The sequence below is a fragment of the Carassius gibelio genome, chromosome A25 (assembly GCF_023724105.1).
Source record: "Carassius gibelio isolate Cgi1373 ecotype wild population from Czech Republic chromosome A25, carGib1.2-hapl.c, whole genome shotgun sequence".
Lineage (NCBI taxonomy): Eukaryota > Metazoa > Chordata > Actinopteri > Cypriniformes > Cyprinidae > Carassius > Carassius gibelio.
Window position 1 is genome coordinate 17,204,031 of NC_068395.1, and position 23,364 is coordinate 17,227,394.

The 23,364-nt window shown below is 37.7% G+C and overlaps 1 protein-coding gene across 4 annotated transcripts; it reads right to left on the bottom strand.

Annotated features, from left to right (window-relative positions):
* Window positions 1-1,931: 1,931 nt before the first annotated feature.
* ccdc136b (coiled-coil domain containing 136b) lies at window positions 1,932-23,132 on the bottom strand. 4 transcript variants are annotated; one of them, XM_052543521.1, is made up of 10 exons: window positions 23,017-23,132; window positions 19,859-20,016; window positions 15,100-15,336; window positions 12,849-12,923; window positions 12,405-12,707; window positions 10,207-10,318; window positions 9,810-10,074; window positions 9,600-9,731; window positions 3,538-3,602; window positions 1,932-3,326 (listed from the first exon to the last, which is right to left on the bottom strand). In XM_052543521.1, the coding sequence occupies exons 3-9, from the start codon at window positions 15,302-15,304 to the stop codon at window positions 3,597-3,599; spliced, it is 1,098 nt and encodes a 365-aa protein (XP_052399481.1). In that variant the 5' UTR covers window positions 15,305-15,336; window positions 19,859-20,016; window positions 23,017-23,132; the 3' UTR covers window positions 1,932-3,326; window positions 3,538-3,596. The 4 variants fall into 4 exon arrangements, with proteins under 4 accessions (XP_052399481.1, XP_052399482.1, XP_052399480.1 ...); XM_052543522.1 differs by having other exon boundaries at window positions 1,932-3,323; window positions 19,859-20,013; window positions 23,017-23,101; XM_052543520.1 differs by having other exon boundaries at window positions 19,859-20,013; window positions 23,017-23,101.
* Window positions 23,133-23,364: the final 232 nt, after the last annotated feature.

Genomic DNA, 23,364 nt, shown 5'->3' on the forward strand with positions numbered 1-23,364 from the left:
AAATCTCTTGATACACTGATTCTGAAGCAGCGAAGCAACATTAAACACGACGCTCCTTCACTGCTTCACAGTGGGGACGAGCTTCTGTTGCTGGAATGCAGTGCTCTTTTTTCTCAACTGTCCTGAACATTTTTCCCAGTAGCTTTGTGGAGCATCCAGGTGGTCTTTACCAAACATATGAGACATCCGTATTTATTTTTGGAAGCAATCCTTTCACAAACACCATTTTTGGTCAGTATTTTTTATGACAGTGGACACATGAACAAACAATTCCATAGTTTTCTGGAGGTCTTTTGCTATTGTTGGTTTCTTAGAGTGATCTTTGCGGGATGGAGAATTAACAATAGTGAATGTTGTACATTTGTAGAAAGGGTCTATAGGACTCATGATACCAAGGACTTTAACAATGCTATCATTGCCTTTTCCAGCTTTGAGTATTTTAATAAAGCGTATTTAAGCTTTTCACATCAAGACATGGGTCACACTAGCCAATCCGTCTTGAGGAGAAAGAAGATTTGTCCTTAACTGACTTCAATAAGCTTCTCTTACTAAGTTCGATCATTTAATGACTTTGGTTAATATTCTGAAAAGTACAACTGTGTGTGTGTGTGTTATTAGTTATTAGTTGTAGTCACATCGTGTTATTAGTCTTGTGTTATTCTTGTGTATAGCTGTTCCTTGCTGGGGGGAAAATAACAACTTTGAACAACTTAGGGTGGTTTTCCACCCCAGGTTGATCTCCACAATTAGCCTTCTTCTGCCTGACCTAACGCTCCACTTGATCCTAGCAGAAGTGTAAAAGAAGAGCCTGAGTCAACGAACCTGGCAGCTCCAGTGTTTGGCTTTAATTCAGTGTGATGCTTTACGACTGTAATCTGATAGATCAGCGTAGTGAAGTGTGCGGTGTCATCCAGGAAGTCTAACTCATATCCCTCTTCAATCTCATAACCTCACTTTCTAACCATTCTGGTGTTATTTAGCAGGATATACCAATAAATGTATAATAATAAACAATAAATAGATAATTACATAATAAATGAAAAGTTATTTTTTGTTGTTGTTGTTTTAGTATGGCACTTTTTTAAAGCACAATAGTGTTTTTAGAGAGTCTTAGAGGTTTTATTTAGTGGGTCTATAAGATGTTAGGGTAAGAGATCTTTATAGATGATGGAAAATCCTGACTGTGAAATATGTCACATACTGTTCTCTAGTGTTAAATAGTCAAATAATTTAGAGTCCATGAGACATTGCAGGCTTATTGAAGTATAAAGCTTTTCTTCAACCACTGTCATGTTTATTTCAGGGTTTGGTAGCTAACTTCCAGATCGCTATTTAAAGAAAGTTAAGGAGAAAAGCCCTGCACTGTTGTGCCACAGGCTGAGGCTCTTAAGATGGAGTGCAGGTGGAAGAGTACAATATTTCAGCACACACTCATAGAACAAAAATAACACAAACTATCCCAGGAATTTATTTACACCGCATAGAATATAGGCTGTGTGTGTGTGTGTGTGTGTGTGTGTGTGTGTGTGTGTGCTTGTGTGTGTGTGCTCTTGTTTTTGTGTCATATCAGGACACAACTCTGTTTAATGACATGGGTATGACACAGGTATTACAAGGAGAGGGTGACTTATCAGGACATAACCCATGTCCCTATTTTTCAAAACACTTATAAATCATACAGAATGAGTTTTTTTGAGAAAGTAAAAATGCACAAAGTTTCCTGTGAGGGTTAGGGTTAGGTGTAGGGTTGGTGTAGGGCCATAGAATATACAGTTTGTACAGTATAAAAACCATTACGCCTATGGGATGAACACACTTTACACAAAAACAAATCTGTGTGTGTGTGTGTGCGCGCGTGTGTGTGTGTGTGTGTGAAAACACAAGGCAAAAAGTGCCTATATTTAAAGAAACATCCACAAATGTTTTGGAAATTGGACTCAATTTGTCTTTATTAAATGTAAGGATACAGTGGAATTCAGTAAATTGCTAATTCATTACATTAAACATCATGGTTGATCTACATTATTGTTCAAAATATACTTAAATATTTAAATACAACAGTTTTTGGTACCACTGTCACAAAAGAATAGAAATAATAAGAAGAAGAAATTCAATTTGTTGCTAGACTTTGCTAATCTCAGCTAATCTTTTGCTTATTTAGAGATGTTAGTGGTCTGTAAATATCACATGTCGTCTGATTATCAGCTCAGTCATAAAACATAATTAATACAAGTCTTAAATTTTTCATTTTTAAACAATTCTTAAAAATTCTAAAACTGTATAACCAAATCTTTGTACAATAAATTGTTTGAACAATCAAGGTCATTGATTAAAAAAGTAAACATATGTGACATTTCTTATTAAAAGCCTTTGATAAAGTTTTCCAAACAGATCAAGTTTTGAAATTATTTTGATCACTTGTTCAAAATAATGTAATTATGTTGCAACATGATGAAAAGAGATTTCAGACATGACTTTAGAAAAAAAAAAAAGTTTAAGTGACATGAATAGGTTACATAATTATTTATATATGAACTGGACATCTGTAGAACAGAACACAACTGAATTTGGGTCATGTGACAATCATCCAAAGCACGTGATTAAATTAACAGCAGCCACCTCAGCCAGCCTGAGCTCAGCTTCAGTTAAATCTACTTACATTTACTTTTTACATACGTGACCTTCAGAGTTCATGCACTAAATGTTGACAACAGATCCCCATAACTCTATGGTCATTGCTGAATTGTTGATTCTTCTCATCAGTGTATAAATCTATATACAATCATCTATATGACAACATAGTGTAGTGTTGCTTCATGCTGGAAGATGCATACAAATATACAAAAAAGATAAATTATCAGTTATTGCAATTTGCAAACTAATGGCATTGTGTAAATTCACAAAATAATGTCTAAGTTATCAAATATCTAGGCCTATTTTAAATATTTAATAATTTTTTTAAATTCACAATTTAAGATTCTCTTTTAATTAGAACCTCCTGCAACGTAATTAATATATTTTATATATTTCATCTCATATAGTAGGAAGAAATCGACAATATAAACGTATCATAATATTAAAGATATTTACAACAAGCCTACAGCACAAGAGTAGCTAAGTGGTGAATAAATCAAAAACATTTGCTAATCTAATATGAAGTACATGTGAAATATTATAGGAAAAATATAGGTGGAACCTTTTTTGTCTAAGAAGATAGTTGTTATTGCAAAAAGACAAAAGGACACACAAAAACAGCATTTAACTCCAGATGTTACTGTAGAGGCTGTGATGAGTGTTGATCGTAGTTTCATCAGACGAGAACACTGCTAAGAAAAAGACAATCCGTCTGACTAGTTATAATGAAGTATTTCCAGAAGTCATAGCAATATTATTTGTTATAATGTACAGTCCAAAAATAAATAAATGACAGTATGACATTTTACAATTTAATCACAAGAAAGCACAAAATTTATGATTTGTTTTTACAATAAATAACATCATAAAGTCCAAAACATGAATTACTTAGTTTAACGGTACCTTTGCTCTCCACAATGTATTTCAGATTGCCAGCAACAAATCAATGTTTTTTATTAGCATCATTCCTAGAAAGTAAAGAAGAAAAAGAAGGTGCATGATCTTGGGAAGCAATGGCATGGTGAATGAGACCAAAAGTCATGACTGAATGAACAGTGCACTATATTAAAATATATTTATTAAAGAATGCATTGATGAATAGATAAATTGATTAGTTAGAAGGTTCTTTTCTTCCACTGAAAAATATAAGATGCACTTATAATATGATCATCAGGTATTTCTATGCCAGCACGAGCACTGCTGTCAGTACAGCCAAGAGAGATGCACTAAATATAGAAGCCAAAGGGCAAAGCTTGTGCTTAATGTTTAATGCTTGTGGTGTGTAGCATTGTGAAATTAAATCCAGAACAGCAGAGAAAACAGGTGAAGTCAACAACCTGTTGATGAGTGATGATTAGAAATAAGGATCGTACTACTTCTACTGTCATTTGGTAGGCACACAATCATGTCTGAATGAACATGCTCTGATGGGCCGTGTCTTCTGCACCTGTCACATCCCACCGCTAATGTTTCATTGAAATCATCACATGCTGATGAATTGCTAATGATTTCACTAGCTGGCCTACCCCATGTCTGTAAAGCAGAGGAGTGAGACTCTCTTTGATTTGGACTGCTGGCTCCGTTTTTATACAAAGGTGTTAAACTAAATTTACTGCATAAAGCATGTGTTCTATTTAAATTATTATGTAATTCAATACAGAAGTTAAAAATAAATAAATAAATAAATAAAAATTAAATGTCTAGCAATACAATCCCAGATCGTGCATTGATATTTACAAAATACAAAACTATATATTTTTATATTGTATTCAGACATTTGGAACATGTATAAAATTATAAAACAAAATGATTTTTTTATTTGTTTATTCATGTACAATTAAAATTTGTCACAAAATGCCATAAAACGTTTGGAAACATATTTCTTCAAACAAGTTTTTGATTCTATGGGTCCTTATTTTGTTACCATGATAAATCGATGTTTTGAAAGTAGTATTGTACCTGATGTGTTTAAACATGCCACAGTTTATCCCTTGATTAAGAGGCTTCTGTTTTAGCCAACTATAGACCCATTTCAAATTTGTCTTTTATTTCAAAAATCTTAGAAAAAGTATTTCTGCAACAACTACAAAGCTTTCTGGATGAAAATAAGATCCTGGAAGTTTTTCAATCAGGTTTTAGAAAACACCACTCGACTGAGACCTCACTTCTGAAGGTTTTAAATGATATTTTATTAATTGGTGACTCTGGGGATCATGCTGTACTAGTGCTCCTAGACTTGAGTGCTGCTTTTGACACTGTGGACCATGCCATCCTGCTGGCTCGTTTGGTAATGTGTAGGCATAAAAGGAAGTGCTCTTGAATGGTTCAACTCTTATCTTTCAAATCGAAGTTTCAGAGTTAACATTGGTGAACACTCTTCTGTGGTGGCTACTTTGTCGTGTGGTGTTCCCCAGGGCTCTATTTTAGCTCCTATTTTTTTCACAGTATATGCTGCCTTTAGGATATTTTTAGAAAGCATGGTCTGTCATTTCATTGCTATGCAGACGGTACTCAAATCTATTTGCCCTTAAAACAGAGTTCAAATGGTTTAGAAGCACTAATGTCTTGCCTGTCTGATGTGAAAGCATGGTTGTCTTTACATTTTTTACATTTTAATGAGAGTAAAACTGAAATAATTGTTTTTGGTCCATCAAATTCTTTTACTGCGCCTAAAGTAACCCTAGGCGAAAAAAATTTATCTATGAAGCCTTGGGTAAAAAAATCTGGCTGTTATCTTCGATGATGGTCTAAAGTTTGACAAACAGATAAATTCAGTGGTTAAATCCTGTTTCTTTCAGCTTCGACTACTTGCAAAAGTTACATCCATTTTATCTACTAGAAAATTTCGAAAAAATAAGTCATGCTTTTATTACATCTGGATTGGACTACTGCAATTCACTGTATCTAGGGATTAGTCAGTCAGCCCTATCTCACTTGCAGATAGTTCAAATTGCAGCTGCTAGGCTTTTAGCGCGCTCCAAAAAATGGGAGCACATTACACCTGTTTTACGCTCTCTACACTGGCTACCAGTGCGCTATCGAGTTAATTTTACAATTCTACTTTTGGTGTTTAAATCATTAAATGGTCTTGCCCCTACTTATCTTTCTGAATTATTGACTGACCCCTTTTGTCTCTCCGGTCGTCCAACCAGAGATTGTTGTTTTTATTGTTGTTTTTCAGCACATTGGTCAACCAGTGGTTGTGTTTAATAGTGCTATATAAATAAAACTGACATTGACATCAAGAATTTTTATGTTTTTAAAGAAGTTTCTTCTGCTCACAAAGACTGCATTTATTTGATAAAAAATACTTTAAAAACAGTACCCTTTCAGTCGGTCACTCTCAACGTCACATCGGTGACCGACGAATTGGGATATCACTTCAATAGATCAATATATTTTGAGTGTAAACTAAACGAGCCAATGCACATTGGCATGCAATTATTGCATCCAGCTGCAGCTGATCACAGTATAGAAGGCAGCAGGTGCAAAGCATACCAGCGGGAAGAAGACCATCTCTGAGCTGTGAGCCAGGCTCCGTTTCCTCCTTCCTTCTTTCCACCTTGGAGCTGGGCATAGGCAGGACGCCCCAACCATCTTTGCCCCCATCAAACCTGAGTGGAAGTGCGAGTTGTCCCGGGACAGGCAAACCAGAGAGGGAAGCTGCTCTTTGGGGGATGGTGAAGGAACCTCTTCCTCTCCTGGAGGAGGGCCAGGTAGAGAATCTGGAAAATCTCAAAGGGAGAGTGGTTTCTCTATCTCTTGTTCCCAGGAGGGCACAACACAGGACCTCACTCATCCTCCTTCTTTGCCAGCTGTGGAGCAGGTATTGCTTGTGGCGCAGTATTGGCCCACTCGGACCTGGTTCCCCGAACTAGTGCTCCTCGCGATAGCCTACCTGGAGGATTTGGGCACCCTATTTCCAGACCTCTGGAAACCTCATGTCTGGACCCTGGATGGGACGTGGAGATTCTAGGTGACCTTCCCCAAGAGGTAGTGGACACTTCACTACGGTGAGAGGACTGTCTACGAGACACGCTTACACCTTGAAGTGGAACCTATTCATCAAGTGGTGTTCTTCTCATCGAGAAGACCCCCGGAAATGACCGATTAGGGTCATGCTTTCCTTTTTGCAGCAAGGAAGAGAGCGAAGCCCCTTCAGGGATCAAGTGGTGAACCTGCAAGCACTGCCCCTGGAGAAGGCAGACCCAGCACTGGCTTTGCTCTGTCCCGTCCTAGCCCTGAGATGCTACGTAGACTAGACACAAAGCTTTAGGATCTCAGACCAGCTGTTTGTCTGTTACAAAGGCCAGCAGAAAGGGAAGGCCGTCTCTAAGCAGAGGAGCCCACTGGATTGTGAATGCCATCACCCTTGCTAATCAGGCACAGGGTGTGCCCTGCCCATTTTGGTTGCGAACTCACTCAACTATAAGAGTTGCATCCTCCGCTTTGATAGGGATCCCAATTTGTGAGGTCGAGAATGACCGAGTGAAAGGGAATGTCTCGGCTACGTATGGTAACCCTCGTTCCCTGAAGGAGGGAACTGAGATATCAAGTCCTGTTGCTGCTGTAACACCGCTGAGAGGCTTTGTCAATGGATATTACAAAGCGGTATCCCAATTTGTCGATCACCGATGTGGCGTTTCTTTTCCCTCCTACAAGGAACGAGGGTTACCATACGTAATCGAGATTGTTTAATATTATTACAACTAAAAATAGCTGTTTCCTATGTGAATATATGGTAAAATGGAATTTATTCATGTGATGCAATGCTGAATTTTCAGCATCATTACACCAGTCTTCAGTGTCATATGATCCTTCAGAAATCATTATATGTTATCAACTGCTAAAAAACCATTTTGTAACCTGTGATAATTTTTGATTCTTTGATAAATAAAAAAAGAACAGCATTTATTCAAAATAGAAATCTTTCGTAACAATATACACTACAATTCCCACGTTTGGGGTCAATACATTATTAATATTTTTATTTTATTTTATTTTTTTAAACATAATAATATTATTCAGCAAGGATGTGTTAAATTAATTAAAAAAAATACAGTAAAGATTTATATGGTTACAAATTATTTATATTGTTACTAACCCTTTTCTATTTTGAATTAAGAATTCTGTCAATTCTTCGTCATCAGTTAGGAACCTAGGTGTGATACTTGATCGCAATCTTTCCTTAGAAAGCCACGTTTCTAGCATTTGTAAAACTGCATTTTTCCATCTCAAAAATATATCTAAATTACGACCTATGCTCTCAATGTCAAATGCAGAAATGTTAATCCATGCATTTATGACTTCAAGGTTAGACTATTGTAATGCTTTATTGGGTGGTTGTTCTGCACGCTTGGTAAACAAACTACAGCTAGTCCAAAATGCAGCAGCAAGAGTTCTTACTAGAACCAGGAAGTATGACCATATTAGCCCGGTCCTGTCCACACTGCACTGGCTCCCTATCAAACATCGTATAGATTTTAAAATATTGCTTATTACTTATAAAGCCCTGAATGGTTTAGCACCTCAGTATTTGAATGAGCTCCTTTTACATTATACTCCTCTACGTCCGCTACGTTCTCAAAACTCAGGCAATTTGATAATACCTAGAATATCAAAATCAACTGCGGGCGGCAGATCCTTTTCCTATTTGGCGCCTAAACTCTGGAATAACCTACCTAACATTGTTCGGGAGGCAGACACACTCTTGCAGTTTAAATCTAGATTAAAGACCCATCTCTTTAACCTGGCATACACATAACATACTAATATGCTTTTAATATCTAAATCCGTTAAAGGATTTTTAGGCTGCATTAATTAGGTAAACTGGAACCGGAACACTTCACATAACACCGTACTTTCTACATCATTAGAAGAATGGCATCTACGCTAATATTTGTCTGTTTCTCTCTTGTTCCGAGGTCACCGTGGCCACCAGATCCAGTCTGTGTCCAGATCAGAGGGTCACTGCAGTCACCCGGATCCAGTACGTATCCAGACCAGATGGTGGATCAGCACCTAGAAAGGACCTCTACATCCCTGAAAGACAGCGGAGACCAGGACAACTAGAGCCCCAGATACAGATCCCCTGTAAAGACCTTGTCTCAGAGGAGCACCAGGACAAGACCACAGGAAACAGATGATTCTTCTGCACAATCTGACTTTGCTGCAGCCTGGAATTGAACTACTGGTTTCGTCTGGTCAGAGGAGAACTGGCCCCCCAACTGAGCCTGGTTTCTCCCAAGGTTTTTTTCTCCATTCTATCACCGATGGAGTTTCGGTTCCTTGCCGCTGTCGCCTCTGGCTTGCTTAGTTGGGGTCACTTCATCTACAGCGATATCATTGACTTGATTGCAAATTAAAACAGACACTATTTCAACTGAACAGAGATGACATAACTAAATTCAATGATGAACTGCCTTTAACTATCATTTTGCATTATTGAGACACTGTTTTCCAAATGAATGTTGTTCAGTGCTTTGGCGCAATGTATTTTGTTTAAAGCACTATATAAATAAAGGTGATTGATTGATTGAATAAATGCTGCTCTTTTTATCTTTTTATTCATCAAAGAATCCTGAAAAAATATCACAGTTTCCAAAAAAATATGAAGCAGCACAACTGTTTCAAACATTGATAATAAATCAGCATATTATACTGATTTCTGAAGGATTGTGTGACACTGAAGGCTGGAGTAATGACGCAAAAAATCCAGCACTGCATCACAGGAATAATTAAAACTTTAAAGTATATTAAAATAGAAATTATAAAATAAAAAATAAAATTTTAATAATATTTCATGCCATTGCTGGTTTTTTTTTTTTTTTTTTAATCAAATAAATGCAGTGTTGATGAGCATAAGAGACTTTAAAAAAACACACACATTTAAAACCTTCCTGATCCCAAACTATTGAAGGGTAGTGTGTGACATATTTATGGATACTTTAATCTGATCAGTGTACCTCTTTGACATCAGCAGCTCTCTCCATCTCTTCCCTGCAGCGCAGTAACTCCAGCTCCAGCTCGGCTCGCTCCTTCTGACTGCTCTCATACACTTCCCGCAGATTTTGTAGTTCATTCTTCAGTACATCACACTAGCAGACATAAATAAGCAAAATGTATTTTTCTATGAAAACTTTAATATGTGAATAATGGATGTCAGGGTGGTTTACCTCTCGCTGCACATGTGTGGCCTTCTCTTCTGTCTGCTTCAGTTGATCTCTCAGTGAGAGGATCTCAGAGAAACCTCCTGTCCAGCTGGTGGGGGTCACAGGTTTGCCATCAAACGATATGTTCTTCTGGATCCCAGCGTCCACCAGTCTGCAGCTGGAGCTCATAGAAGAGCTTTCTGTTTCTGTCTCTGTGCCACACTGTGTGTGTTTTTCCTCTTCTGTCTCATCCGGTTCTTCTTTAAGAATGACGCAAGAACTGCCTGAACTGTAACATTACAGCCAAAATAAGATGTAAAAAATTTAGGACTGAAACATGAAAATGTCCTTATGAAATCCAGTTTCTAAATGTTCTGGCTTTTAGTTCAGATCTTTTAGCTTTTTAGGTGTAGTTGCTCACCTCCTCTTCTGCAGCATCTGCAGTCTGTGATTCAGTCTTGTGTTTTCATCTTGCAGTGCATGACATTGTTCCTTCAGACTGTTACATTCATCCATCAACAGGCCCACATCACCTAATTAAGTAACGCAAGAAAATAGAAAGTGATATGAACATGAATATTAGCTATATTAAAGTATATGTTTGTACAAGAGACTTCTGATCAAAGCAATCTACAATAAATTGTACATATTCTGAAATAAAATTAAAAAACCTTCCCTACGCATAGCCATCTCTCAAGATTTATAATTAACACAATGTGTTGTACTCTTTCCTCACCCATTTCTTGGCCTTTCATTGACTGGAACAATCATTATCACCAGTGGGAGATGCATGCAGTCATCCAAGCTCTCAAAAGTTTACTGCATCTTTGCATAACATTAGTAATTACCCACACCATCAGCTATTCTGCAGGAGCTCTTCCCCGCTGAACACCGTGTGCTGCAAACGTTTCCGAATTGCTTCAGGGTTCCACTCTTTATTAAAACTAGTGTGATTTACGGTCATCACTGCAGGACGCTAACCAGCTTTGCAAATTGAGTGAATCCATCATGCACTGATTTTAAAATGATGTCATCATGGACATTAGTGGATGTTTCAGACATAGTCTAAAAAACATCAACATATTTGACAGCACATAAACTTTAATTTATGTTTTTATTTTCTTTTGTCAGCTGAAATCTGCACATGTGTAGCCTATTTTTGGACTGGATTCATTACTGTGCTGTGAATGTTCTGTACAGTGTTATAGATTTTGGAGGTCAAACTGCATTGAAAATGACTTCTCTTCATAAATGCAGTACCATATGGTGCCCGGGAGAGAACATGGTCGGTTCACTTAGTTTTGTCCTAGCCACACGATCATTTTTTCGAGATAACAACATCCTTGTGTCGTGGTCTCTAGATGTTATGTTTAGGGAACGACATGTTTTTCTTGTGGCCACGAGTTTAATGTGTAAACAAGCCTGCGAGAACATATCAACCCGAGATTATCAGAGATTTATTCATTCATATTTTATTTGTCTAATAATAATAATAATAATAATAATATACAAATATTACGGGAAAAGACAATCTGTTAAAGGACTTACAAGACTGTAGGAAGCATACAATTTTTTCTTGTAGGCCTATTTTATACTATGCACTTTATGTAACATTTATTTATGATAAACTTCATTTGAATGCTGACTATCACATGTAACAGTGGCGGCTCCAGGATTTCTTTGTTGGGGGTGCTAAGGAGGAGCTTAAAAAATGTTTGAATTGAGTGAAATTGAGTGAAAGTTAAATTGAGTGAAAGTAATGAATGTCTATAAGCTTCAGCTACCTGTATCTAAATAGCCTGCAAAAATTTTCATACAGCTTTGAAAAAGGCACATTTTATGAATCTTTTTTATTTTTATTTTTTCTGTGGTATCACACTTTTCATGTGCCTTTGTTATTAGTAATATAACTTCTAATACCAACTACCAAATATGACACTTACAAATTAATACTTGAAGCACTGTGAGGATAGTTAAAGTGCTATTATGCTTAACCTTCACTGAAAAAGTTTTATTTATTTATTTATTTATTTTATTTTATTTTTTTAACAGGTTTATTAATTTCTGCAATTAATTCAAAAACAACCTGATTAATAATATATTCAGTCCACAAGAGAAATATTAAGGAAGTAATTTAAGACAGTTATATACTGTTATCAGCATAATTTTGTCTTTCATCTAACACAGCGTTAGAAAGCTCTGTCAGTTTTCTTTATTATTTTTCACCTCCGCTTACTCTATAGTGAATTGACTGATGTTCTCCAGCATAAATCTCACACAGATTGCATGTTGATTGCCTGAACAAGTATTGAGTATTGAGGTCAAGTATAAGGCACTTTTCTTTAGGTTTTTAATGTTTCTTTTTCAATGTTAATAAAAGTGACACCAAAACAGGAACTTTATATGGGCATATGGTTAATATAATAATTCAATAATAAAATGTTTTCAATAATAAATAATATAATAATTTCTTAATTCAAAATAAAATATTAATGAATACATCTTTGATAATCTCGGGTTGCTATGGTCATGCAGGTTTGTTTATTAATTAAATGAATTGGCCCCTCCTGGGCACCGTAGTCCCTCAGAGCTCTTTCAGCACTGTGTTTCTGATCTCACCCTCCTTCCTCTGCTGGAGACGGCTCAGGCTCTTCATCTCTATTTCTGCTCGGAGTGTGACGATCTCCAGCTCGTACTCCTGTCCCGTGTTCTCCAGTCGAGAGATTTCGGCCCGTAGGCGGCAGAGCTCCTCCTGCAGACTGGCGATGTCGTTCTCTCTTTCGGCCGCGGCGTCCTCCGCCGCCTGTTGCTGGAGCAGCACCTCCTCCTGCGCCACCCGCAGCTCCTCCTGCACCTCCAGGAGCTCGCTCTCCTTCTCCTCCTCCAGACTCTCCATCTCCTCCTGAACAGAGCGAAGTTGTGCTACAGGGGTCGGGAGATCATAAAAAAAAAGAAAATCATGACTTTTTGTATGACAAGTGTGGAAAGTTCACTTCTTTACCAGTAAATAAAGTTTACTCCTCACAAATAAACAGCATATGCTTTGTTACAGTATTTTGTTACCTTGCAGACTCTGGATCTGTCTTGTGAAGGCCTCCGCCTGATGAGCACTAGCTAAACGTTCCTCCTCAAGAAGACCTGGACAGAGATAGAAACAAACTTACATTTATTTTTGCCCTGACCGTGAAAATAAGTACAAATTAAGCTAAATCAGGATCCCTCTATACATGTTGCCAAATGAAGTGATACATTGATATACAGTGATAGTTACCAATACTGCAATCTTGGAACACTACTTAGCAAACTCAATTGCTGGTAATCACTTTGTAATCTACAGAGCGCAGATTGGTTTTTTTTCACATCAGCAGCCAACAAGATTGCTGCTCAACATTTAAATACATGGCTAGTGTTTGCTGTAGCTGTTGCGGTGCAATTCAGGAGCCCTCCACCTCCCCAGCTCCACCTGTAAGATCTGCTATGGTCTAATGTCATGTATGTTAAATGTGGGAGTTATTTCATGTATGCTCTCAGCAACATGTCTTTGGATGTATTGGCAGTAGCAAATCTCAGTACTTGCTCTATAGCAGATCTATTCTGCCAAGACAAACACTTTAACACTATTACCATGCTTAACTCTCAGAGAGATTCCTTGACAGAAATATCTTTAAATTAACTGATGCAACAAACCTTGTAAACATTGGCAAGTTTTACATCACAAAATTATATATTGCTTAAGTAAAAAATAAAATAAAATAAAAACTCATATTTTAATATGGACTTTTTTATGCAATGTAATGCATTCAGCCTCGATGAATTGTGTCTCTCTAAAGAGTAGATTTTAATGTCACATTGTTTGAAAATGTATGTCCTAATGTATCTATATTGTGTGCACATACGAAATCCATTTTCTAAATTCTTCTACATATTTTACTTAACAAAAAGCATAATTATCTTTAAAAAGAGAGAGAGAGAGAGAGAGAGAGAGAGAGAGAGAGAGAGAGAGAGAGAAATAGCATAAATATAATCTCCATAACATTTATATCCCAATATATCCCAATATTTACAACCCAAAACGCTGGGATGGGCTCCAGTTTCCCTGAAACCCTACAGAGGACTAGCAGTTTGGAAAATGGATAGGAAAATTATAGGATAGGGAAATGTTTAAGACAGAGTAAATTCTCACAGTAAAATTATTTACATTAGTAACTGAAGGTGAGACTGTTTCCCCTCTAAATGTCAACTGATTTTGTACACCCCTGCCCCCATTTCAAGCATTGTTTCAGAGAGCCCATTGGGTCCCAATTTCTGGGACTTTGTGTGTGTTTCAGAACTTATAATTCAGTCATGTATGAACAACTCAAAAACTTGCCCACTTAGGCTGGTGAGACTGATCTTATTGTATGTCTGCGATCATACATAGGAGCAGCAAAGCGCCTCACTGGACTATATCCAGTAATGATCTGTTACGTTAAAAGCATGTGCTGCCCCAGAGCTGGTTAGGACAGCTGTCTGGAACCTTCCCTCAGCGAGCAGCTGTCCTTTCACATGCCTGTCAGGTTACACACAAACAGCCCTCAGTCACAGCACAGCGAGACCATTACAGAGTCCCAGGAGTCTGTCTGCTATTCAGCAGGTGACTCATTAAAGAGCTGTAAATGCTATTATTATAAACTACTTTACTGGGCCTGTCATTGAGTAAAACAGCTAATGGAGCTAAATTCAAGGACAGACCACATTCAACTACATCTCTGACAAATAACTTTCAGTAAAGAAGCAACTTTCTTCATCACACTGTGTAACAGGATTACTGTACGTGTTAGTCATTAGTAGTCACTATTATCTAATGCAAATTTCTGTTAAATTACTAGTTGGACAAACATGGATTTTAATACATAGATTCCCTTTTCAGCTCCTCCAGTTATTTTAACACCACCGCCATCTTAGAATGGGTTTAGATCATATAATATTATAATTATAATATAATGTATTTCAGGAACTAAATATACATGTATTTTATAATATATAGTTATTTATTCATAAGTTCCTGGTTTGTCATTGTACCATTAATTGTACTATAAAAACATTCAGTAAATTCCATAACTCAAAACTTCCCAGTGCAAAAACAACATTGAAACCAAGGCAAAAAACAACTCATATTCTGTATTTCTGCAACTTTATATATATATATATATATATATATATATATATATATATATATATATATATATATATATATATATATATAAGGTATGGCATGACCTCCGTAACTGTTGGATCATTGCTGTGAAATGCTATGTTTTTCAGGGAGTCTCACCCTGCAGCTCCAGAAAGCTCTCCTCGTGTTTCTGAGCTGTGTCTCGAGCTTCTTCCAGCTCAAGCAGGAGCTGCAACACCTGAGCCCTTAGCTCCTCCAGCTCCTGCTCCTCAGACAGCTCCTCCTTCACAGCGGTCTTCTCATCCTTCACCTCCTTCTCCTCGTCGACATCATTCAGGACGCTGCGCTCTTTTTCGGTGCTCATGATGCTTTCCTGATGTCAGATCACTCTGTCAACTAAGCAGTAGAAAATAGAAACAACGTTTAATTAGAATGATCAGCTAAACTAATAAATATTCAATGCACCTGTCATAACTTTCTACATGTTTTTTACAAACTTTCAAACTAGAAATTAATTCAAGGAATTATTTTGGGGTTGTTTGAGTTCCCCAGGGCTATGTTCTCTCCCTACTGCTATTCTCCCTGTAGACCAATGACTGCACATTTAAAGACCCCTCTGTCAAACTCCTGAAGTTTGCAGACGACAAGCGACTAGTCTGCTTACAGACAAGAGGTTGAGCAGCTGGCTGTCTGGTGCAGTCACAACAACCTGAAGCTGAACACATTCAAAACTGTGGAGATGATCGTAGACTTTAGGAGAAATCAAATCAGATAAGAGGAAACTGCAACGGACTGTTAGGACAGCTGAAAGGGTAACTGGTGTGCACCTGCCCAACCTTCAATACTTGTTCAACTCCAGAGAGAGGAATCAGGCAGATAACATCATAGACCCTTCTGACTCCAGCCACAAGAGAGAGAGGCAATAATTAGATATCATGTAAATACTTACATATTTGTTTATAGAGCTGTTAATATAGTACACAATGCACAAATCTGTTCAAAAATATTCTATACCACATCGTTATTACTATTATTATTTTACTTAGTTTTATTTAAATGTTCTTCTATTCTCCTGTTATATATGTATGTATTCTTATTCTGATTCTGATCATGAGCCTAATCTGATGAATAGCTCCATCTTGTGGAGGAGAGGATCATGCAAAACACCAATGAATTCCTGGAACATGGAAGTTTGTTTCCCTTTCGAACACACTCTCCTGTTGCGTCAATGATAATTATGGGCAAACTCCTGTTTACTCTGAATACTAAAGCCTCATACACATTCGTGTAGCTGCACGAACCAATGACACTTCATTTCATTTCCTTGCTGGACTCTGAAGCAAGAAGTTCAAAGCCTGATACTTGCCAAGGAAGAGCCTCTTCAGTGGCTCTTCCTTGCCTCAAAATCCTCTTCAGTGCCTTCTCCCCTGTGGCTATCCAGTGTTTTACACGTGAAAATCAGTGCCCCTCATCTCCTTTTGCAGCCCTTTTATCCTTTTATGTGCTCCTTTTATGGGCACAATGCAACCTCCTTTCACTTAGCACAGTTTATGTGGAAGGAAAACTGAACCAGGGAGCTGACATGCTGTCCAGGGCCAGTGTAGTACCACAAGAATAGAGACTACATCCCTAAATGGTTTAGATTTGGTCTGGCTTCAAGAGGACAGAGGTGGACCTCTTTGCCTCGGAAGACAACCTAATTTATTTCTATGAGCAAAGAGACACTCCGGCCCATGAAAGACCTAGTGCTAGCTTCCCCCTGATTGCCATCATTAGACGAGTCAGGGAAGTCGTATGCTCAGTCCTCCTGATGGCCCCACTCCGGAGGAATCAGACATGGTTCCCAGAGTTGATTCAGCTGCTTTCAGCATTACTCTGGCCGATAACATTGAGGACAGACCTCTCACAAATGTGAGTTATGATTTTGGCATTCCTGGCCTGAGCTGTGGAGCTTTCATGTTTGGCCACTTGACAGTCTTTACAGCTCCCCGTAATTGTGACTAATAACATTTTGGAAGCTAGAGATGCCTTTACATCCTTAAATGGTCGGCCTTTTCTGACTGGTGTCCAGCACAGAATGAGAACCTGTCTTCTGAGGATGTGATCCATGTTTACCATACTGCATGTACTGCCGGATAAGGGATGCCCCCCTGCTGTGCTCCAGGGGTAGTGCCAGCCATTGCAGCCTCGGACTGAGCCTGGTTTCTCCAAAGGTTTTTTCTCCATTCTGTCACCGATGGAGTTTCGGTTGTTTGCTGCTGTCACCTCTGGCTTGCTTAGTCGGGGACATTTAACATCCAGCGATATTGTCGTCTTGAATGCACGGATACTATTTAAACTGAACTGAGCTGGATAATTACATGACTGAATTCAATGATGAACTGCCTTTAACTGAAAATTTAGTGTTTACTATGGTCTTTTTGCATTATTGACAAAAAAATTATATTTAATAGTGTTAAGTGCTTTGACACTTTGATCTGTATTGTTAAAAGCACTATATAAAGAAAGGTGACTTGACTTGAAAGGTGACTTAAAAGTCTCCAATCTAAAAGTCATTCCTATTATCGTTAGAACAAAACACACCGGTTTATGAATGGATTGCTCAATGCATTTCAGATTCCAACTCATGTTTGGAGTTTTTATAGATCTGAATTACGCCTAACCCTGTAATTCATTCTGTATTTTGTGACATTTAAATAAAGTCATTAACAGAATTAAAACCTTTAAATTATTAAACAGCACTTTCTGCTCACTTCGTTTCAGCATACTGAGCTGGGATGGGTTTAATAAGGATCAAATACAATCAAGCATCGCTATAGTTCTGACGTCAGTGTGGGAATATTCTCATCCGTAAAGGGATTAATCTGTTTCTGGGATGAGGATGCTATCATTAAAGTTTGATAGAGTTGGGTTGTGACTGGGAAATGCAGTGATACATGAAAGAAAGCGCATGTTAGCTCTAAAGATACACAGTGTGCCAGCATTTTCTTTTCTCAATTCTCTTTAAACTCTGTTAAACCCATCACAGTATTCTATCTTTATAAAAACATAAAAAATCCAGGTTAATTTAGTATAGTTTTCATCACCAAAAAAAAAAACTAAATAAATAAAAATAAAATTCAATCAATCAATCTGTTTGATGTGAAAGGGAGGCAATATCATAAAAATTTTATTTTCTCTGTCTCTGTGAAATTGTCTTAAATTTATGAGAGAGAAGATCTATCTTTTTATGCTGCGTCAGACCTTAGCATTACTTTAGCAAACAGGTGCGTGTGCGTACATGCCTCGTTATGGTATGGTTTTCTACAAAAGGTAGCTGGAAACTGGAAAATCATAAAGTTTCATGAACTCAAGCAAATTTTCAATTCTAAAAATGTGAAGGAAAAAAAATGTGCATCTAATGTTTGTTGATGCTTTGTATTTGTGTAGCGGTGTAGGCATCCATGAATAATCCATGCCAATGCTCCATGATTCTTTGAAGCAGCTCCTCGTGTTCACCGTAACCCACAGCAGCACATCAAAAACCCTTTGAGCTCCAAAGCAGAGAACAAGAACCAGATGAAAGCAGACACAGCTTTCAGGAAATGATGCACATCTCTTTTTTTCTTAAACCTAAAGGAACCATTTGGCTTGCTTTCAACAAAGAAGGGTCTCAAAGAAGAGACACAGCTTAGTGGAAGAATACAGCTGTAGTACAAGATAGGGATTAGGACTGAACCCAAGAGTGAGGATTGGGGGGACTGGAAAAAACTGTAAGTAATCAGAGGATTATGTAGTCTGGGTCGTAGCTCTAAAGTATAAACTATGCATTTTGCATGTCTCTTTAATATTGTTTAAGAAAAGTTACTTTTAAAAATAATGCATTATTGAATTGCGCTACTCCCTAAAAAAGTAACCAATTGCAATGCTTAGTTATTTTTTATGGAAAGTTATACGTTATATTCTTTTGCGCTACTTTTTCCTCATCTTGGCTGGGCTTGCTTGTTTGTTTTTAAATGTTGTCTGTTTTTGGCAAATTTAAAAGCATTTTTTACACCAAAAATTTAATGAACAAGCCTGAATCAAATGTAAATATTTATTTATTTATTTATTTTTGTTTATTGGTATGGTTGAATTGGATCATCAAAGGTTAGCAGAAAATAAACTGGTTAATAAATAATTAATTTATAGTTAAATACCTGTTATAGTTAATATTTAATTATTGCAGGTGTGCATCATAATCTGAGTTTGCATTTCATTGTATTCGCTTTGAGGAATACTGAATCTGTTTTTGTGCAAGTGAGATGATAAATGCATATTTAGTCTTGAACTAACATCATGTTCACACAGCGCACACAACGCCTCTGCACTTTTACTCCTGATTTCTCTCAGTGCGGGACACGAGAGCTTCCAGTTAATAAATGGGCAAACAAAATTAGAAAAAGTAACTTATTTTAAATTAAAATGTAATGCATTACCTTACTAGTTACTTGAAAAAAAAAAGTAATCTGATTATGTTACTTATTTCACTTGTAATGCATTACCCCAACACTGCTCCTTAATCAATCACCATTAAAATCAGATACTTTTGAGACTTTTACTCAAGTGGTATTGGTATTGGAACTGGTGACTTTTTCGCTGTAAAGTATTGCTACTATTATTGAGTATGGTTTTCATTTACTCTTTACACACCTGGGAACAGATAACAGACAATATAAGGGGCTGAGATGAACCAGTGGTATTCACCAGACCTGACAACGAGGAAAACATCCTGGACTGGGCATCAGCATTTTCATTTGCTGTCACTGCCCGTTTACCCAACAGGTAACGTCTTGGCTCCAGGACGGTCCACTTAATGGCCAATGCATCTTTTCTTTTGTTAACTGCATTGCTGCAGGGCACGGTTTATGGTTACTGAAAATCACAGGATGCTGCTCACCTTGTTTTGTCTGTGAAAGGACAGCCCCAAGTCCAGTTTGTGATGTGTCTGTCTGAAGGATGAAGGGTCTGTTGAAACTGCGAGGCATGTAGGCCCGCCTCTGTTTTCGGTGCCTCTTTCAGAATCCCAGTCAAGACCACTCACTCGTCCTGTTACTTCTTTTTCACATGCGTTAGGAAACAAGTTAATCAGTTAATCAATGAAATAATCAGTAGAGTCTGGCCTAACCTTGCCTAGGTAAGCAGCCACATATACGTTTGTTAAGGCTGCAACATTCAGTCTTTTGCAGGTGCAAGATGCAAGAAATGGTTCAAAGAGGAGCACTCTTCTTCTAATTCTTTGTGCACAGGGTATTGTATAGCTTTTGAAATGTTGTTCAACTTCCTAAAGTCATTATAAAACTGTACGGTATGCTCCAACTTAGTGATCATCACAGTATAGATAAACCAGTGACTCAGAGACTCTTCCATCATCTGAGCTCCAGCATCTTTCAGCTCTAGGTGAGCTATGTATCATGCTGTATGATATCAGTTCTTCTGGGAAGAGGTAGAAACACATCCGAAAAATGCCCCAGGAGCTCTTTCAACTGTTCTTTCTTAGGCAACATAAGCAGATTTCTTAGTAATGGCTCTGCCAGGGTCTCTGCTGCCAGCTGTGGGTTTAGTTACAGCCTCTTCTTCATGAGCTTTACGGGCTATAGCAGCAACTCTCTTGGTTTTCTCCTGAACAACAGCTCAAATTGTGTAAATTCAGTTCAGGCCAGTGTAATGACCCACACGAAGATCCACAGTATCCCTCCAAGTTATTTATTTATTTTTATTATAATTATTATTTGTTAAATTTAAATTCTCTGATCCATTTCAATAAATTTGTGGAAATTAATACTATGCCTGCCTCATGTTGCATTGTTCGAACAAGTTTTAACAACCTGCAGCATCTCTTTACTTCACATATGGCAGCATGAGGTCTAAGCATTTGAATCCTAATGAATTTAACAGTTCTGGTACTTGTTTCTATTCCTCTTGATGTTTCTGGTTCCTTAATGTCTCCAGCAAAGGAGTCATGGCATGAGGGATCAACATTTTCTTGATTTTTTGACTTAAGAACCATGCCATGCTGGAGACTGAGCCTGGATTCAACCAAGGTTTTTTCTCCATTCTGTCGTTTTTGGCTTTTCTAAGTTGGTGATGCTTGACTGATTGCACAGACACTATTGAAAGAGACATAACTGAATCATCAATGATTACTGTTTTTTATTGTCTTTTTGCACTATTGACAAACTATTTTCCGGTTTGACGCTGTAACAATCAGATACAGAATCAGTATTGAATAAAATACTATATAAATAAAGGTGACTTAACTAAGAACTCATTTTACTATTAAAAAAAACACACACACAACTCATAACTCACAAATTCCACCTCACAGCTGAAAAAGAGCAAAGCAAGTTGCCGAAACAATTAATTTTCTTTCTTTCTCCACAGCTTGACATCCCACTGTGGTAGAGATTTGCATCTGACCGCCTCCACAACAACCTCCACACTAACTTTACCATATCACTTCCATAGCCTGCAGAATATGAGCTTTACATGAGAGAATCGCTCCCTTGTGAGTCTCACCAGCTCACGCTTAAAATAAATTACTGACCCCAAACTTTGAATTGTAGTGTATAATGTTACAACTCCACAGATTTGTTGTCAAAAGTGTTTGTTATATTATGTTTTTTCTTTGTGTGTAAGCAGTTTTAGGTTTCCATACATATATTTTGTGTATAGTGCAATAGTGCAGTTATATGGACTAAGAGTCCCATGACAGTAGGTATGGCCCAAATAGAGATCTGATCCCACCATCATTAAAGTCAGTCTGGGATCACAGTAACTGAGACTGCCTATGAACTGGACGAATTGTGGCAACTTATCCAGCTTGGAATAACTCAACAACATCTCCCCCTTTTGTGCTGTTGTACAGGACCAGATATAACAGCTGTAGTGTGACTAAGCCATTGATATTCGGTACAATAGCATTACTTAAATATATGCGTCCTTGTGCAAAAGTTCAGGGAAAGCTCATTAGTGCTCAAGGCATCTTTGCTCTTATGCGTTATTGCATTTTAGTGTTAATGTGTGTGTGTGTGTGTGTGTGTGTGTGTGTGTGTGTGTGTGTGCGTGTGTGTGTGTGTGTGTGTGTGTGTGTGTGTGTGTGTGGGCTCAGGGCACTACTGCATTAGTGTGGCTGGGTGTTAGTGGGCGAGAGTGTGTGTGGGTGCTGTGAACTGGCAGGTACAACAATGTGCTGTGTGGGCGAACGAGAGAACGCTTTGAAAATGGAGTGAAGGGGTAAAATGAGACAGTGTGGAGGAGGATCAAAGAAAACACATTAATTAACAGAAAATAGAATATATCCAGCTACAATTTCAAAGCCCCCTAATCACAAATAGGGTTTATTTGTAAAGCCCTCCGTATGTTCACCATAGAGTCTGCTCTGTTACAAATCAACACATTAATGGTGAACTATGAAACATGCCTCATTATCAGTTTAATAGTTCAATACACTTTTTACAATACACATTTCTGACTTTGTCATGTAGTGCTCTTTTTGTTATATTATTCCACTTCATATATTTAGTCTGTTGTGAATACTGGGATGCTGATGTCCAAACCTTGCTAGCACCTAATATGAGTACATTTTCACTTTGTGTACTTTCATCACACCCTCAAAATGACACCTTACTCCTTCGAACGTCCGGTCCATCTGAGCTCCAGAACCAGACAATGCATTCGGCTGGCAAAAGCTCAACACTAATGTACCGAGATGATAACTGGTACAAGCAAAATCAACACAAAATATATATTGTTCCCTTGTTTTCCAGTAAAAAAAAAAATAGTTGCATGTGTTTAAGCAAAATTGTTTACTTTCGCTGTGTTTTTGTGAATCACCTTCTACTTAATGTCAGCAATCATAGCTAATATATGGCAAACAGACTTGTTAAGATGCAAGTGCCCTCCTTTTAATATATTTGTATAACTGCTAATGAAAATAATTTGACTACTGATCAACACAACACAGAATGCAGACTGAAAAAGCCAGTATCCACACATCAAAACATTAGCAGCAGCTAAAATATGACCTTAATCAACACAGAGGAAGAGCTTTTTTACCTGCTGATATGAAGACTGTATGTCCATGATAACCACAGCAGACGAGAGGATGAGAGTGAGGAGAGAAACATTCACTCACTGCTGCTTCACTCGCACTCTCTCTCTCTCTCTCTCTCTCTCTCTCTCTCTCTCTCTCTCACACACACACTCACCAACGTGTTATGTAAGGGATAATGTAGAATCAGCCAGTCATAACCAGAAAAAATAAACCCATCAGGTCACCTATGCCAAGCAGAGTCACTTATTACGCAGCTACTCGTCATATAAATTAATAAATGGACATGAAATATTGAACTTTAATTAACTTATCATGTGAGAAGAAAAGAACGTGGCATGATGCAAGAGACA

Bases quoted from the DNA above. Each gene is read 5' to 3' on its own strand.
- ccdc136b (XM_052543521.1), bottom strand. From the start codon at position 15,304: ATGAGCACCGAAAAAGAGCGCAGCGTCCTGAATGATGTCGACGAGGAG. The intron at 12,924-15,099 runs GTGAGACTCCCT...ATCTCTGTCCAG, and splicing joins GAGCTTTCTGGAGCTGCAGG to GTCTTCTTGAGGAGGAACGT. The intron at 12,708-12,848 runs GTAACAAAATAC...CGACCCCTGTAG, and splicing joins ACAGATCCAGAGTCTGCAAG to CACAACTTCGCTCTGTTCAG.